Source organism: Rhinopithecus bieti, unplaced genomic scaffold (assembly GCF_001698545.2).
Source record: "Rhinopithecus bieti isolate Rb0 unplaced genomic scaffold, ASM169854v2 scaffold_39586, whole genome shotgun sequence".
Taxonomy (NCBI): Eukaryota; Metazoa; Chordata; class Mammalia; order Primates; family Cercopithecidae; genus Rhinopithecus; species Rhinopithecus bieti.
In genome coordinates, this window is record NW_016816842.1 from 1,173,333 (window position 1) to 1,190,138 (window position 16,806).

Sequence of the window (16,806 nt, forward strand, 5' to 3'; positions counted from 1 at the left end):
TAAGTTCTGTGAGATTTGGTTGTTTAAAAGTGGGTGGCACCTCCCCCCTCACTCTCTCTCTTCCTCCTGTTCCTGCCATGTAAGTTTCCTGAGGCCTCCCTAGAAGCCCAGCAGATGAGAGCATCATGCTTCCTGTACAGCCTGTGGAACCATGAGCCGATTAAACTTCTTTTCTTTATAAATTACCCAGTCTCTGGTATTTCTTTACAGCAATGTGAGAATGGACTAATACAAAGATTAACAGAAAGCAAACCACGAGCTAAACATAAATAACACTACTTCAATGTGTAAGTTTGAAATCCACATACACAAATCTGTTGAGTAGAGCCAAAATTTGAAAATCTATTTGAGTTAAAGCCAAAATACAAATATTGGAGTCCAGATGTAAATTATCTGCAAGTATGATTTGATGTTAACTGTTAAGGTAGTCATTCTGACACTCACCAAATATTTACACCTTCTGGATATATAACTTAATTGCTTTTCCTGGACTCCTTGTGATTGAGAAGGACCATGTGACTAGTTCTGGTCATTGGTGTTGAGTTATTTCCAGGTTGGAGCATTTAATTGTGGGAGTAAGAGCATTCAGAATTATCTTTCTGTCTGGGATGGTAACTGGCAACTTTAGAAGTTGGTTCATCAGCCAGAGAGTCCCTGAGGGCCTATAATGAACACAGCCCCCTGCTATGGATAAAACTATGTTACAACCATGTAGTGTTAACAAGAAGTAAGTCCTTGTTGTTTAAAGCCACCAATATTTTCAGAGTTGTTACCATAGCAAAACTTGGCTTATCCTGACAGATATATTCACTTTTGTTCTCAACTGATTTGTCTTGGGGATGAGTATTGGTAGGAGTCTGGGAACTTGAACTTTGAAACAGTGGCAGGAAAAATAAAGTCAAGAAAGGGAGAGAGTTATAATGGGACCATACTAAGACAAATACAAACTGAACACAATTATAGCCGACTTACTGGATTTTATTATTGTTGTTACTACTATCATGATTATTACTAGTAGTTCTTAAAACACCCTGGCTTGTAATCCTAGCCCTTCGGGAGGCCGAGGATTACCTGAGGTCAGCAGTTTGAGACTAGCCTGGGAAACAGTAGGACCCCATTTCTACAAAATTACAAAAATTAGCTAAATGTGATGGTACATGTCCGTAGTCCCAGCTACTCAAGAGGCTGAGGCAGGAGGATCACTTGAGCCCAGGAAGTCAAGGCTGCAGTGAGCTATGATCACACCACTGCACTCCAGCCTGGGCAACAAATAAACAAACAAAAACAACCTGAAGATGACTGCCATTACATCCAATGACTCATCTTCGGTGTTGGATAGAGATAAAAAGGGAGGCAAGATCATTCTAACTTTTGGGCCTCTCAGGATAATGCAATAGCTATTCCTATCCTACATGGTATGAATTCTGTTCCCTGAGTATTGATATTTTATCTCTCCCAAATGGACTATATGATTCTTCTAATTAAGGATATTTTCTTTTCTTTTAATGTATTTTTGGAACAGTCCTAAAGCTCATTAAAATCAAGCTGAAGACCAGCTTCACTTGCAACCAGGGAATTGGCATTAGACGCCACTGTTGACCATTTCTTGGGCTGACTCACAATAGATGGATTGATTCTTACATTTTCATTTCTGGAGCTTCAGGAATGTTGAATGAGATGGGGGTGGGGTAGGGCAGAGAGAAGTGCATTTGCAATCAGCAGTCTTTGAGACTTCAGTCTTTCTCACTGGTAACCAACTCAGTGAAGCAAACCAAATGAGGGACATTTTTCAAATCTGACTTCTCATAGCAGTTGTTTCTTTCTTTTTTATTTGACATGTGCCCTGTTGGATTGATTCTCTTATTCATTGTTCTTGGCCCTTGATGCTTTCTTTTTTCTATCTTCCCATTTCCCATTCTTAATTAGAAATGATCTACAGGGCCCCAGAAGTTAAATAGTGCATTTAAAAGCTCATTGCACAATAAAACTGTTGAGAGAAGAGTTGGTATTTATTGGAATTATTTGAATTGTCAGTGACCAAACCACCCTGTAGTTCCCATATCTGGCTGTGCACCTGGGTTCTACTGTCCACTTTGATTATGGCCTTAGAGCTTCTTTGCTACCTGAAAACCTAGCAAAGAAGCTCCAAGGCTATAATTTGCTAGGTTTAACAGGCCCTACCTGTTAAACGATCCTGGCCCTCGATTCTGGATTTGAGTTTTGCCTACCAGATCATGCATCGGACCTGTCTTCTACTCTTGCATTATCAAGAACTGGAAATCAAGTAGCATGCTCCTTGTTTTTGTCAAGTATAACATCATTCTAAAGAACTTCCTACTCTTCAGCACTGCAACAGGGGAGGTCCTCATCTACCAGTCTTGTTGCACTAAAGATGGGAAGTTTTTCTCTCTGTGTTTCTGTACACTAAGGAGACTGCACTTGCTGTACATGCTATGTAATTGTAGCTGCATTATCTACAATGTGTCAGATACTAGCACTGGTACTGGGGATATCGCAGTGAAGAAAGCAGACAAGAATCTCCCTACCCTCATGGAACTTATTCTGTGGCAATTACCAATTCGGGTACTAGTATGATTTGACATGAATTTTATAAAACTATACTGGTTTTTATTTATTTTTTTATTTTTTATTTTTTTTTGAGACGGAGTCTGGCTCTGTCTCCCAGGCTGGAGTGCAGTGGCCGGATCTCAGCTCACTGCAAGCTCCGCCTCCCGGGTTCACGCCATTCTCCTCTCTCAGCCTCCCGAGCAGTTGGGACTACAGGTGCCCGCCACCTCGCCCGGCTAGTTTTTTGTATTTTCAGTAGAGACGGGGTTTCACCGTGTTAGCCAGGATGGTCTCGATCTCCTGACCTCGTGATCCGCCCGTCTCAGCCTCCCAAAGTGCTGGGATTACAGGCTTGAGCCACCGCGCCTGGCTTATACTGGTTTTTAATCCAGCTACTTCCATGTAAGTTCAAAAGTTTTTGCAATCTACAGATGAGTCTGAGTCATGTTCAAAATTAAATTTTTTTCAGGATAGGACAAAAAGATGGTTGACCTATACAGGCATGTTTAGAGCCCCCCTGCTGAGCACAAGTATAGATCCAAGAAAATAGAAAATAACCAAGTATCACATTTGATTTCTCATGGCCACATAGAGAATGTGATTTTGCCATTATATTACTTGGCTCCTATAACAAGACCTGAGTTGGAATGAACCTGCCCCAGTTAGCCCTTATCTGGAAAGGCTAACCAATACCATCTTAGACTAATTTTTCAACATACCAACGGCAGGCAACCTCCTGAACTTAGTCATGCAATGTATCTTTCTAGAGATAACCTTAGCATTAGATGGTAACTATTACACAATGAAGGGGAGGGTGGGTGTGTGTGCCGGGAGTTTGAGCTCCCCTCCCATCTGGCTTCAACTTTAAAAGCTTGTCTCTTGAGGGCACAGTGAGGCAGTTGGGAGGACACAGACAGATTCTCCTTAACTCTCAAGTCTGCTGCATAAGTTTGATGAGTCTTGTGGGGTCTAGGGAGAGGACACGGGGAAGCTACATTTACTCACAACTGTGACTGAGCCATCTTCCTGCTGTCAGGGACTCAGACCTAGGTTGAACATACCCATTACCTGGGCACAAGGAACCAAGCAATAGGTATACTCTATATGAATTACTATCCCAAGACTGTAGCAGGAATTCCTGCACCTCTTCACTGGGTCCCCTGGGGTCCTGTCCTATTTGTGATAAAGCAAACCCGGATTTTCTCTGTCTGTGTACTAGTTACCATGGTGGGTCTCCATGCAGGCATTGTTGGAAACCATGCTTCCTGCTGCTACTGAAACTTTATCAAACTAGACTGGAGGGACCATACAGTCTGCTGGGAATCAGGGGGAAGTAACCAAAGGGAATTAATATTTTTAAACCTCTTAGGGACAAAACAAATACCTGTCACGCTATTCAGAATCTGCAATGCCTCTTTAAGCTTCCCTTGATTTATGAATAGTGTATGAATAGTACGAGTTCTTGGCTCCCAGATTCACAAAGAACTTGGACCAAACCTTGATTTGTTTTCGAGAATCTTGCCATGTGAACTTGAAGGATGTTTAACCATACCATAAGTGAGGTCATCACCACTTTGAATGGAATCTAGGTTCTTCAAACCTAGGCTGATGTCATATCAGAAAGGCTTCTCTTGACTGCTGGTAAAGGATGGGGGAATAGTCTGAGGTTCTCACTTGACTTCTGGGGCACATTTCTGGGCACACTCTTCGCTCCAGTGGAGGCATGAAGACTGGGGCAGAGGCTATCTTATCTGAGAGTTCCTACTTGCTCCTAGATAAAACTGCTCCTCCCCAATGCATTTTTTTCTTTTTTTTTGAGACGGAGTTTTGCTCTGTTGCCCAGGCTGGCGTAGCACAATCTCAGCTCACTGCAACCTCTGCCTCCTGGGTTCAAATGATTCTCCTGCCTCAGCCTCCTGAGTAGCTGGGACTACAGGTGTGTGTCACCACACCTGGCTAATTTTCGTATTTTAGTAGAGATGGGGTTTCACCGTGTTAGCCAGGATGGTCTCGATTTCCTGACCTTGTGATCCTCCTGCCTTGGCCTCCCAAAGTGCTGGGATTACAGGTGTGAGCCACCGTGTCCAGCCAATCTTCATGCTTTTCGTGGGGAGTATAAAGAGAGACTTATAAAATCTTGTGTATGTTTCTTGCAAAACCCTTACCTCTCCATTCCCTCCAAAACTCACAGACTCATTACTACTATCTGCCTTGAGATCATCTGGATGAATTTCCTAGTGTTCTGTAGCCCTGATTGTGTCAGTCATCGAATCTTAGTTTCTCCCTGCACTCCTTCCTCATCTCCTGCACTCCCTACATTCCTTTGTAGCTATATTTTTCACCATAACATGTATAATCATCTAACATTTTATATATTTTACTTATTTATCTGTATTTCCACCAGAATATAAACTCCATGAGGGCAGGAATTCTTGTTTGTGGTTTTTGTTGTTGTTCTCTTTTTCCTGTCTAGAATAGTGCCTGACACATAGTAGGTATCTAATAAATAGCTGTTGGATGAATAAATGAATGAATGTGATGGATACCCAGTACTTATTGAGAGTCACTAATTATTAGCAATACACATTCTCTTGTTTTGGAGACATAACCCCTTCACTGGCCTCTGGAGGAGGTATTAGCCATTTCTATAGTCTCTAATAGTGGAGGGACTCTCCAGAACCCCAATCATTATACTATTTTGGACATAACCCTTATAGCCCTTCTCATGTCAAACATTTACCAAAGATGTGATAGTGGTGCTACTCTACCTAACCCTCCACATCCTTACTTCTCCCACCCCTACTCCCATATGCATTATTACTATTATTATTATTATTATTATTATGAGACAGGGTCTTGCTCCATTGCCCAGGCTGGAGTGCAGTGGTGTGATCTTGGCTCACCACAGCCTCTGCCTCCTGGGCTCAAGTGATCCTCCTACCTCAGCCTCCCAAGTAGCCGGGACTACAGGTGTATGCCACCGTGCTGGGTAATTTTTGTATCTTTTTGGTAGAGATAGGGTCTCACTATGTTGGCCATGTTGGTCTCAAACTCCTGGACTCAAGTGATCTGCCCACCTCAGCCTCCCAAAGTGCTAGGATTATAGGCATGTGCCACCCACCTGGCTCCATATGTATTTTTATAAGACTTTTAATCGAGAAAAATAAGTTATCCAGATTTTTTACTACTACAGCCAAATTAGAGGTCTGAGGCATGTTGGGAAACTGGCATGTGGTGATGATCTAAGCAATCATCTTTGAATGACCATCACACTCACTGGGCTCATTATTTTCTCACTTTAATTTCTAAATCATTCACTCCTGCCATGAAGCCAGAAATGCCGGGTTGATGGCTTGATGGCCTCTCCTGGAAGGCTGTGCCTGTGTGTAGCCCTACAAGCAACATTTTGCTGTGCCATTAAGCTGAAATGTCATCACTTTTATTCTACATCAGCCAATCAATCAAGCACTGCAAGGACAACCCCCTCCCCCCTTAATGACTTATTCCATCTCGAAGCCTGCCTATGTGGTTTTGCAGGATAGAAAGAGAGTACTTAGATCATTTGTGTTGGCCTGGCTTTGAGGGGTTATATCTGTGGCTCTCCTACAAGTTTGTTAGTTGAATAGTCCCAGAAATACCAAAACATAAAGCAATAGGTCAGCATCCTCAATAGCAAATGAGAACACAGGAGAGTCTGAGAAGTACAAAGTCTCCTATTTTCATTGCTAACTTCCAGCTGGCCTTGGAGAAGCTCAATTGTGTCAATCAATTTTATCAACCACTTGCTTTTCTCAGGGCCAAGATCCCAGGCAAGTCCTCGTGAAACTGTGAGACACCAGAGCAACAATCAGAGTGCTATACTTACAGGTCACTCTCAGAGTGAGAGTGCCACACCAATAAAATCTAAACTCTCTTTCTACATCAATTATTTTTTATCCCACCCCCATCCTGGTACTTCCCTTTACTCAGATGCATGCCATAACAACCACTCAGCAGAACTCAGCACAGCCAAATCTAAAACCTCCACTTTATGTTAGGTATAAAGCTGATTAGAAGGTCACCATTAATAGGTAACAGAATCACTGGACATCCTTACAGATAGAATAACATTCCTTATTCCAACATCCCAGAAACTCAAAAGCAGACACATAGAAACTCCCTCTCCCATCACTGCTATTTTTGAACTCTCTAAATTCTAACTACGGCTACTACTATCCATGTCCACATCCACCCATGGTAGGCCTGGCTGTATTATCATGCCACTGGCACCTTTGATGGTCATTAGTAAGCCTGGTTATAAGCACCTGTGCTGAGAAAACTCTCTTCAGGGCCAGGACAGGTTTGCAGAACCAGTAAAAACAGGTTTCAAAGGACAGATCTGAGAACGAGCTCTATATCTGCCCTGAACCCCTGGCTTGTGATTCTATTCACGAAGCCCAGTCTAAAAAAGAGTGGTCAGAGCCTGAGCCCCTCTAAGCTGCTGAGAGTGTAAAAGGTGCTACACCTTCAGGTGGCTCCATATAAATGGGAGGAAGATGTGTGGTCACCTAACAATCTTATCTTTAGCTCTGACTGCACTTTTGGTTTTCTAAACTTGTCTTCCTTTCTGGATTGTAAGTTTGAAATATATTTAAGAGACTCATCCTCATAAAAACTGGCCTTTAACACATTTCCTGTGCATATGTATTTGTGTACCTATATGCACATACACGCACATTGTTGGATTAGGATATTTCTTATGGGTTCTCTAATACTGATTCAGCTCATTGAATCCTCTGCATTCCACTCTCTCCCGCAATTCAACCTGTTTTCTCCTATGTTCAGTCCTTGTGATGCAGTGAACATTAATTTTTTTAAAGGATAGTCATTTTCACGGCACACTTTGGAGTCTAAAGCTCAGCAAAACCATATTCACACTGGATCTTTCATCAATATGAAACTTCTAGTCATCCAAGCTTTATGACCCACATATATCAGTTTCCATGGTCCATACATGGAATGTCTACAGCAGATATTAGATCCTACACTGCTCCCTGTTTCCGACACATACCTATCTCTGTGTGTACTCAGAATCACAGACTAATTCTCCTTCCTCATCCCACTTTTCTCTTCCCCAGGTATATTTTCTTTCCTAATGGTGCCTATTTTATGTTGAAGCTAAAAAAACTCATGAACTAGCTTTCTTTGAGCATAGAGTACAGAGAATGAAAATGGGGAGCAGCTTGCGTGGGACTGTAACCCACACAGAGAAGACATCTGGATGTTTATGATTCCATATGATTTAGAGAGTGGTTCTATAATATGCCATGTTCTTTGAGGATTATTTCAAACTCATTTTTGTAGCCTGCTTAGTGGCTCCCAGCGTATCTGATACATAGTAAATGTTTAATAAATGTTTACTAAATAAATGAATGGTCTCAATGGCAGCAGAGAAGGAAGAAGATGTCACAATATCAATGTACTGGTGACAGATGAGGGCAGATTTAGAAATTAAACTTCTAAAGCCTTGGGCTGCTGGATAGTCAAAGACAGTATAGAAGCAGAAGGAAGATAGCTCCTTGTGACCCACAGGGTCCTACCACGACAGTCAATGGGAGACCTCACCGTCTCACCAAGAGGAGACAGTGCAGACATGGAGAAAATGACTAGAAGGACAAGAACTTGGAAAAAGGATTTTATACTTCATTTCCATTTTTTTTTTGTGGAGGGGTAGGTATATTTAAATACTCAAGATGTGATTCACCAGTCATCAGATATAAAAAAATCTACTCTCATTTTGCTGGGTACTTCAGTGAAACTTTCAATTATCTCTCCTAATGGAATGAAAGCAATGGTACATATAATCAAATGTCTTTTCTATTTGCCTTTGGAAAGGATTATGTGTGTTTTCCCCCAGTAGGTTTGCTTTCATAATGATAAGTTCTAGCTTAGGCTAATAATAAAATGAGTTAGCATTTTCTCCATAAAATACCTGGTAGGAGAAGAATAAAAATGTGTTTATGGCAGAAGAAACTGATGCAGGGCCTAGGATGTGCCACAGTTAATCACTTATATGAATAATCTACTTGCAGCAAGTGGGATTCTGAACAGGGCAAAAGGCCAAGAGCAAGCTGTATGTCCTGGATTTTAATGATCCCAGAACAGATGTCCCAGGAGAAAGCTATTGCTAGTGTTATGAAAAATGTTAATGGAGAAAGAAAAACGGAATGGGAGTAGGAGAGCTGGGATTCTCAGACTTGATAGCCCAAGGGAGGCCATATAACCTCTTTATGTCTCAATTTTCTTATTTATACAATATAATAATTCATTTGCTCTGCCTACCTAGTAGGTTAACTGGTCAAAAGAAAGTAGTGGTCAAAAGAGCTTATAAAAGTATTACATTATGAAAATGTAAAGCATTGATAGACAAAATAATGAAATACTGTTGGCACCTCCTTTGAGGACACATTCCTTGTTTAATTCTTCCATGCTTAGGGTCTTTGGCTGTGGCTTCTGAAAGTTACCCCTGTTTAAAAAAATAGTCCAATTTTTAAACAATTCTGCTGTTTAAGGATAACTACTTTGATAATGTCCATTCATCCTAATGAATGGTTGCCTCATTTCTCGGGTAATAGCTTCATTTTAACAGGAACCTCCTAGCTATAATAGCTTAATTTAATGGTTCTCAAAATGTGGTCCCTAGATCATAGCATCAGCATTACCTGGGAATTTGTTAGAAATGCAAAGTTTTGTATCCCTCCAAATCTTACTGAACCACAAACTCTGGAGGTACAGTCCTGCAGTCTGTGCTTTAACAAGCCTTCCAGGCAATTCTGATGTACACTCAAGTTTGAAAACTACTGCTTTAGTGCCCCACAAAAAGGAAATGCTAGGAATTGGGCATTGGTACATGCCATGAGAAGCTTTTGTTTTTTTTTTTTTTCTTTTCTTTTCTGTAAGGAGTAGGAAGCAGCTTGTGGGACTTTTCAAATTACACAATATGCTGGCTATTTAGAGCTAGGCCCACAACGACATGTTAAACCACATCAAATGCACTGTCATACTTAAAGTGATATATTTGTCACCAATTCATTTGTATATTTGTATATGTATAGTATATATAGGTATGTGTATATGTACATATGTATATATATAATGATGACACAGTACATAATTTTCTCAGGAAGGTCTTACATATGTATTTGTATTATATAAATTATATGTATATATGCCTTGCATATGTACATATGTATGCATATACATACATTTAAATGTCACTAAATAAAGAAAATGATGTACTGAGTATATCGTTTTCTAAGGAAGGTCTTTTCCTGACTACCCTATTTAAAATGCATCTCTACTTTTGGCACTCTCTACCTTCCTTTCTTATTTTCCTTTGTAGCATTTTTCACCTTCTAATATGCTGTGTTATTTATTTTGTTTACTGTCCGTTTCTCCCAGCTAGAATGTATGCTCCATGAGGGAGGCCTGTTTTGTTCACTGCTGTGTCCCTAGCTCCAAGAACTGTGCCTGGCACCTAGTAGGCACTCAATATATATTTGTTGAATGAATGAGTGAATGAGCAACTGCTGAATCTGGGAGATGAGAAAGTATTGGGGTCAGACCAAAACACTGAAACACCTGTAAGCACCCTTATTAGTCAGTGTCGCTACCGCATGGGAGCCTTGCCTCTCTCTGTTTCTACTCTGGGCTCTGAGATAACACTGAAAACAAGCTTTGGTAAGCACCACTCTCAGGGATTTACTTCACTACACTCTTTATCATTTCAATATACTATCTGGTTTTTCCTAAAAATAGGAATAGTGTCCTGATGGATCAACATGATTATGTGGCTGGCTGGGGCTTGGGGGCAGTCTATTATGGAATGGATATGCAACAGAACAGAGTGTGACATATTTTGGGGGAAAATAGTCTAAGAATGAAAATCAGGAGTTCTGAGTTCTAGTCTTTATTCTGCCCCTAACTTGCTATATGGTCTTGGGCAAATTGCTTGGGCAACTAGCATTTCTGGGTCTCAATTTCATTAGTTGATCTGAATCATCTCCAAGGTCCCTTTCAGTTGTATTTAAATATCCACTCATATGTGTTACTTAATATCTGTCTCCTCTACTGGTACTCTGTGAGAACAGGGACTGTTTACTCACCCACTTCATAATGCCCAGCACTTGGAGGCACTCGAAAAACATTTGCTAAGTAAACAAATCCCTATGGAAACCAAACGGTGATTTCTGCCTCATCAGCCTGTGCTCTACACAACCAAGGCACAGATACATGGATGTGTGCTACAAAGACCCTGGCCGTCAGGGTTCTCCAATCACACAAGGAAGAGTAGGACACTGATCTGTACCCTGAGGGCATACAGAACTGCACAGTTCCTTGATGTGAACACCTGTGGGAGGTGTGCAAGGAAGACCCCAGGCTGGGCACCTGGGCCATCAGCCCAGTGGCCTGGAAAAGCATGGATTTGGGGATGAGAGATCTGAATTTGAATCACAGATCTGCTCTGTTCTAGCTGTGAGTTTAAGTTATCTACTTCTCTTCATTTGGAAAACAAAGTACTACCTGCCTCTCAGGATGGCTGTGAAAATTAAAGGAGGATATCAAGTGTTTGGTACCTGGTGTCAGAAAAGTGCCCAGTGAATGGAAGCCTCCTTGACTGGTTCTGCCTCCCCTTCCCTTTATGAAGCCTTTAAGCCATGAGGTTCCTAACAATGCCTCTTTCCCAAAGAGTTGGCCCAAGTTTGCTACTAGCTCATGGGAGTGCCTTAGCTCAGTGGTACCCAACCTTTCTGGCACCAGGGACTGGTTTCATGGAAGGCAATTTTTCTATAAATGGGAGGGGTGAGGGGGTGGTTGGGGATGGTTTGGGGATGGAACTGTTCTATCTCACATCATCAGGCATTAGTCTGCAGCCCAGGGGCTAGGGACTCCTGCCCTAGCTAGTCTTGGCTGGAGGGGCATAAAGATTGGGATAAAAAGTGTTTCTCAAAATATCTACCTTCAGAGATATATATTTTCCCCTTTTGATTCCAGTTTGCCTAATGAGATTTGTAAATTGCTATAGCTTGATATCAGAAGGTTTAATTTTGTAAATAAAATTGAACCATTGATCATCACTTGAACGTGCTGAGGACTACCACTGAAAAGCACGAGTTTGAACTTCGCCTGACTCTCTTTTTGGCTGCTTTTCTCTCCCTTCTACTTTGCTCCCTCACTCCCTCCCTGGTGGAGTCAATTATACTCCTGTTCCTGTCCTGCCCCCTCTTCTGCCTTCCCGCCACCACACTCATCTTCTACCTATGATTATCCTTATTCTGAAAAACAAATTCTGTTGCTAGGCAACCAGAAGACAAAATTGCTGTGGTTGATATGATTCTCATTAGTGCTGCAATTGCAGTGGTGCCGCCATCATGCCGGACACACGCTCATTGCATCTGTCTCCAGCTTGACAGATCTTTCTGGAAAGTGGGATGGGGAGGATTCTTGGCAGAGAATTAAGGGCCTCAGCACTCAATAGAAAGTATTTATAAATCACTGTATATCAACAGCCTGCTTTAGAATCATTTTATTAGAACACATTCAAGAAAGTGACATACGGAAAAAAGACAGCAGCAATTCTCAGTCATGCAAATGCCCATGTTAAAGTTCTCCATTGGATTTAAATTCAAGTACAAAGACAGTCCTTTCCTGAGCCAGGTGCAATTCCAGAGAATGACACTTTGCATTGAGAGCACGATTCCTTCGAAAAGTTCAGAACACTGAACAAGTCACATCCTCACAATAAGATTGTGAGATACATAAAAGTGTAAACTTTTTTAAGGATTCCTTTACCCTGCCCTCCCCCATAACCCAGCCAGGGAAGTAAGCCCAACTTCAGGACCTCTCAGAAATCAGATTTAATCTATTGAAAATAAAGCAGTGGGCCTTTAAAAAAAAGTTAGAAAATGAGTGTATATATGAAATGGAATCATCATCTCTGCCTCTTGCCTTGGTGTGGGGTTTCCATGAAACTCTGTGTTTGGGGTTAGGGCTCTCTCTTGAGTGTGTTGGAAACTGGAGGACTTTTAAAACTTTTTTATTATGAAAAATTGCAAACATATACAGAAGTGGAGAGAACGGTATAATGAATGTCCATGTACCATCATCTAGTTTCAACAATTACCAACATGTGGCCAGTTTTTCAGTTATATCTTCTCACACTTCCCACCCACCCTCAACAGGATAACCTGAAGCAAATAGGGGCTGGTAGGGTGGTCTTTGAACCAGAGACCTCGGGAGGGAGGGAAGTTATGGAGGAGCTAGAAAAACATGAAAAAATCTGGGTAGGCTGAAGCAGATAGAAAAACTGTTGAGGAAGTGGTTGTTGCCAGTGTTTGGGAAAGGCTAAAGTTAACCCTCATCTTCTCTACCACACATCATCCCTTCTTCTTCCCTCTTTCTCATGATGTGGGGATGCAAGCTAGATTAGAATGATGGGTTTTTCCAGATTGGGGACCACTAATAGAAATGTTCATCCTGGTGTAAACTTCAGAGACAAGTGTGTCCCTCTAATTAACCCCTTCACTCATGTTGCAGACCTCTAGGGCAACAGGGGCCTGGGCGTACCTGCTGTTCTGAGTGGGATCTGGGGGAAGTACATTGGGCCATGGGGCCTCTCACAGGTCCCTACTGCCCCACCATTTTAGACTTTGGAGAGAAGCTCAGCAACCTCGAATTGCACCCAGTAGAGAAGAAGGGAGCCCCGAGGGTGAACCCATGGCCCAGGCGGGGAGATTTTGCTTGGAACATGTTGCCCTCTGAGCAAAGGCTGCACCCCACACCAGCCCTGCCAGAGAAGTCTCAAGAGAGGTGGGTGATTGGAGTCCTGGTGGGAGGTCCCAACGGTGCCACGGCTAACCCGGTGAGCTGCAGGGACAAGTCCCAGGATGCGCGCTAAACGTAAGTGGAGAAAGGATCTCCAGGTCCCAGGTGCCACCGAGGAACAAGGTTGCCATCCTGTTAAGAAAAGGGCCGGGCTCTGTGATTTGCATATAACTTTGCAAAAATCTGCATGAGATCCCGTAGCCCTTATAGAAAACAGAGTTAAATCATCAGTGCAACCTACTGTATTTCTAGTAACCCGATGCAGAGTGCAACCTGACAAACACACAATCATTTTGTAGAAGAGGATATGGAGGAAACAGAGTGTGTGTAAGACTTTCCTTGGTCTGAAGGTTCAGAAGGAGCCCACCAAGTCCACAATCCAGAGGAGGATCACTGATGAACCACTTTTACTAACTTTGTTGGAACTCAAATCCATATGCTTTCATCCCATTAGACACCTGTAAACCAGTCCTGCAGTGGCTTACCAACGTTCCAGACCCATAAGCAGGAGTTGAGTCAGGAATAATAGAAATGGGGGCACATTAAATGTGAGGTCCTAGTGACAGTGATCATTAAAGTTTATTTCAGATCCTTTATTCGTTTTGTTGTTTAAGCTGTCTTAGGGCCCCTGTGCCCTACCAGCAAGTCTTGCTATATAACATTTAATTGGGAGAAAGAAACTGAGAAAAGTTTACCCATTTATATAGTACATCTTTGATAGTAATGGACTTAAAATTCATGATTTAAGTGTTTCCAGGGACCATGACAGGTGGCAATCTGTAATTTTTCCAAGGCATGCAGTTGGTTTGGGCAGACTGCAAGGCTGCCTAAGGGAGTGAATTCCTGAGTGAGAGAGTGAACGAGTAGGGAGACAAGCTGGAGACCCAGCTTCCATATGCAGCATGGCTTACACCATCTCTACTGGGCCACCTGAAGCAAGGAAATCACTGTTTCCTTAAGAAAAATGACCTCTCAAAGAAGGTCAACTTGTAGTGCTCTTAGAAGAGTGATCTATTCTAAAGAGCAATGGCTCCTGGCCAAGAGAAAAGTTCAGGATCAATTCCAGAGTATAATCTCACAGTCTCACATTGACTGTGGCTCAGTTCCATGATGCAAAAGGTTCTATCACACTTGCCGCATGGAAATGAGAAGAACAGTGTGAAACTCTCTTAGTGAGAATCCAGCTGGGCAAAAACTGTTCATTTAGTGAGATAAAATACTTCAGCATCAAGCTGAAGTGGTAGTTACCCTGAGCTTCCAAGAATATAGGATATACTTAGGATTCAGAGAGGAGATGAGATTCTGAAGAAAGCCAGGAGCTATACACATGCATTTGTGAATAACTCACGGCAAAGGGACTGGTGCACCCACTGATCCCAACTTTACCAGGGCAAAAATGGCTCAAGAATTTTAAATCACAGCAAGCCGTGGTGGCTCACGCCTATCTATAATCCCAGCACTTTGGGAGGCCAAGGTGGGTGGATCACGAGATCAGGTGTTCAAGACCAACCTGGCCAACACAGTGAAACCCCATCTCTACTAAAAATACAAAAAATTAGCCGGGCGTGGTGGTGGGCACCTGTAATCCCAGCTACTCGGGAGGCTGAAGCAGGAGAATCACTTGAACCTGGGAGGCTGAGGTTGCAGTGAGCTGAGATTGCACCACTGCATTCCAGCCTGGGCGACACAGTGAGACTCCATCTCACGTACCCTAGAACTTAAAGTATAATTTAAAAAAAGAAAGAAAAAAAAGAATTTTAAATCACATTTTTTTCTGTGTGCAATGTTATTAGCATGGAAGGCGGCATCAGCTGTCCTGATTAGCTAGACAACCCCCCCGCCCCCCCAAACCATAATTCACTGTCATTACCAGGTTTTTTTAATAGATGGGCTATGAGGCCTACAGAATTTATTTCAGTGGCAGGATTTAATAGTCTTATAAATGCTAAGTTTGGCATTCTGCTTTTTATATGGTTGTTAAAATTCTGAAGAGGATAGCAGTTTAAAAATATTTTATTGTTCTTATTATTAATAGCTAACATTTACTGAGTGCTTACCACATGTTTGACAAGGTCCTGAGTGTTTCACATGCATCATTTCACATGATCTGCACCACAACCTCATTGAGTGGGTAAATACCATTGCCCTCATTTTGCAGACTGAGGCCTGGAGAAGTCCTGCCCAGGATCATACAGCTGGCAAGTGGAGGGGGTGAGATCTGAACCAAGGTTTGTGTGACTTCAAAGCTGTTCTTAACCGCTGTACATGTTGCCTCTTCTAAAGGAGAATCCATCTTCTAAATAATATTTGTATATTTGTATGTTTGTGAATTCTAAAAATCTTGGAAAGCATTCCTCACATAAGAATCTATCCTGTCCCTGAGGACCTCACCTGAAGTGGTTTGGGTAACTTCATTATATCTATCTATCTATATAAATGTATATTAAGCTATGATGATCTCTGTATATCCACAAATCTTTCTCATGATGGTTTGATGTGTGAGAAATAGGAAATAGGTGATAAACCCATATAGGTGATACTGAACACTTGCTCCCTTAAGCCCTGAGAAAATACATACACAGTTATCCGGGAAGCCATAATTTTATATAGCCCACTTGGTACCTTAACAGAGTGGTTAACCTAAACATCAATGCATAGCTCTTAACTTTAAAAATGACAGTCATTCATGACATTATTGAGATGATTTTCAAAATCTGGCCTAGGGCAAGGACTACTGGAAAAGTTTAAGTGGAAGTGTGAAAAAGAGACCATTAAAATTTTTTTTGAAATGCTAATAATTTATCTTGTTTGAGAAAACAGCTCTCAGCTTAGAATTCATATACCTATCATATCCAATAACTCTATACTTTGGCTTTCTGATTCTGTAGGCCAGTGTAGAGTCTGAGATCAACTTTTTGAAATATTTACCTAGTAATTCTAAGGGTCACTTGTCTTGGAATGCTTAGCATAGAGGTCTTTTCTTTATGCCAACCACTCCAACATCGGAAAAGCTGAGTTTTGCAGGATATCGAGTACATTTTCACATTTTCCAGCGCACATTGTCCAGAAGCACCTGTCTTTGGCATTTTCCATGAGGGGCAAGAATCAGTGAGACCCACTTTATAGGACAGTGGCTTTTATTAACCAAACCTTCTCAGCATTCTTTATATGAGGGGAGGGTATGCTAAAATTTCCCCTATCTCCCCTTATTCATGTACAGACTCCTTCATATAAATGCTGTTTATTTAATATACTGTAGGCCCCATTCTAATGTTAGACTCTTGGAATAAGAGCTGAGCTATAACGAGATGTTTTGCATTCATTGGACATCCAGTGATAGAAAAATAGCCACAAAAGGAGAACATGTTTATTATA

The 16,806-nt window shown here is 41.7% G+C and overlaps 1 protein-coding gene across 12 annotated transcripts in view; it reads right to left on the bottom strand.

Moving 5' to 3' along the window:
* The window catches only part of KALRN (kalirin RhoGEF kinase), a 684,488-nt gene that overhangs the window by 169,596 nt on the left and 498,086 nt on the right, over positions 1-16,806 (bottom strand). For 4 of the 12 annotated variants that reach the window (XM_017855318.1, XM_017855317.1, XM_017855316.1 and 1 more), the window contains exon 34: positions 12,118-13,563. The exons of the other annotated variants lie outside the window; for them this stretch is intronic. In XM_017855318.1, the coding sequence (XP_017710807.1) occupies positions 13,501-13,563 (63 nt within the window). In that variant the 3' untranslated portion in view covers positions 12,118-13,500. Of the gene's footprint in view, positions 1-12,117; positions 13,564-16,806 lie in introns of those variants that run through there. 12 annotated transcript variants of the gene reach the window in all.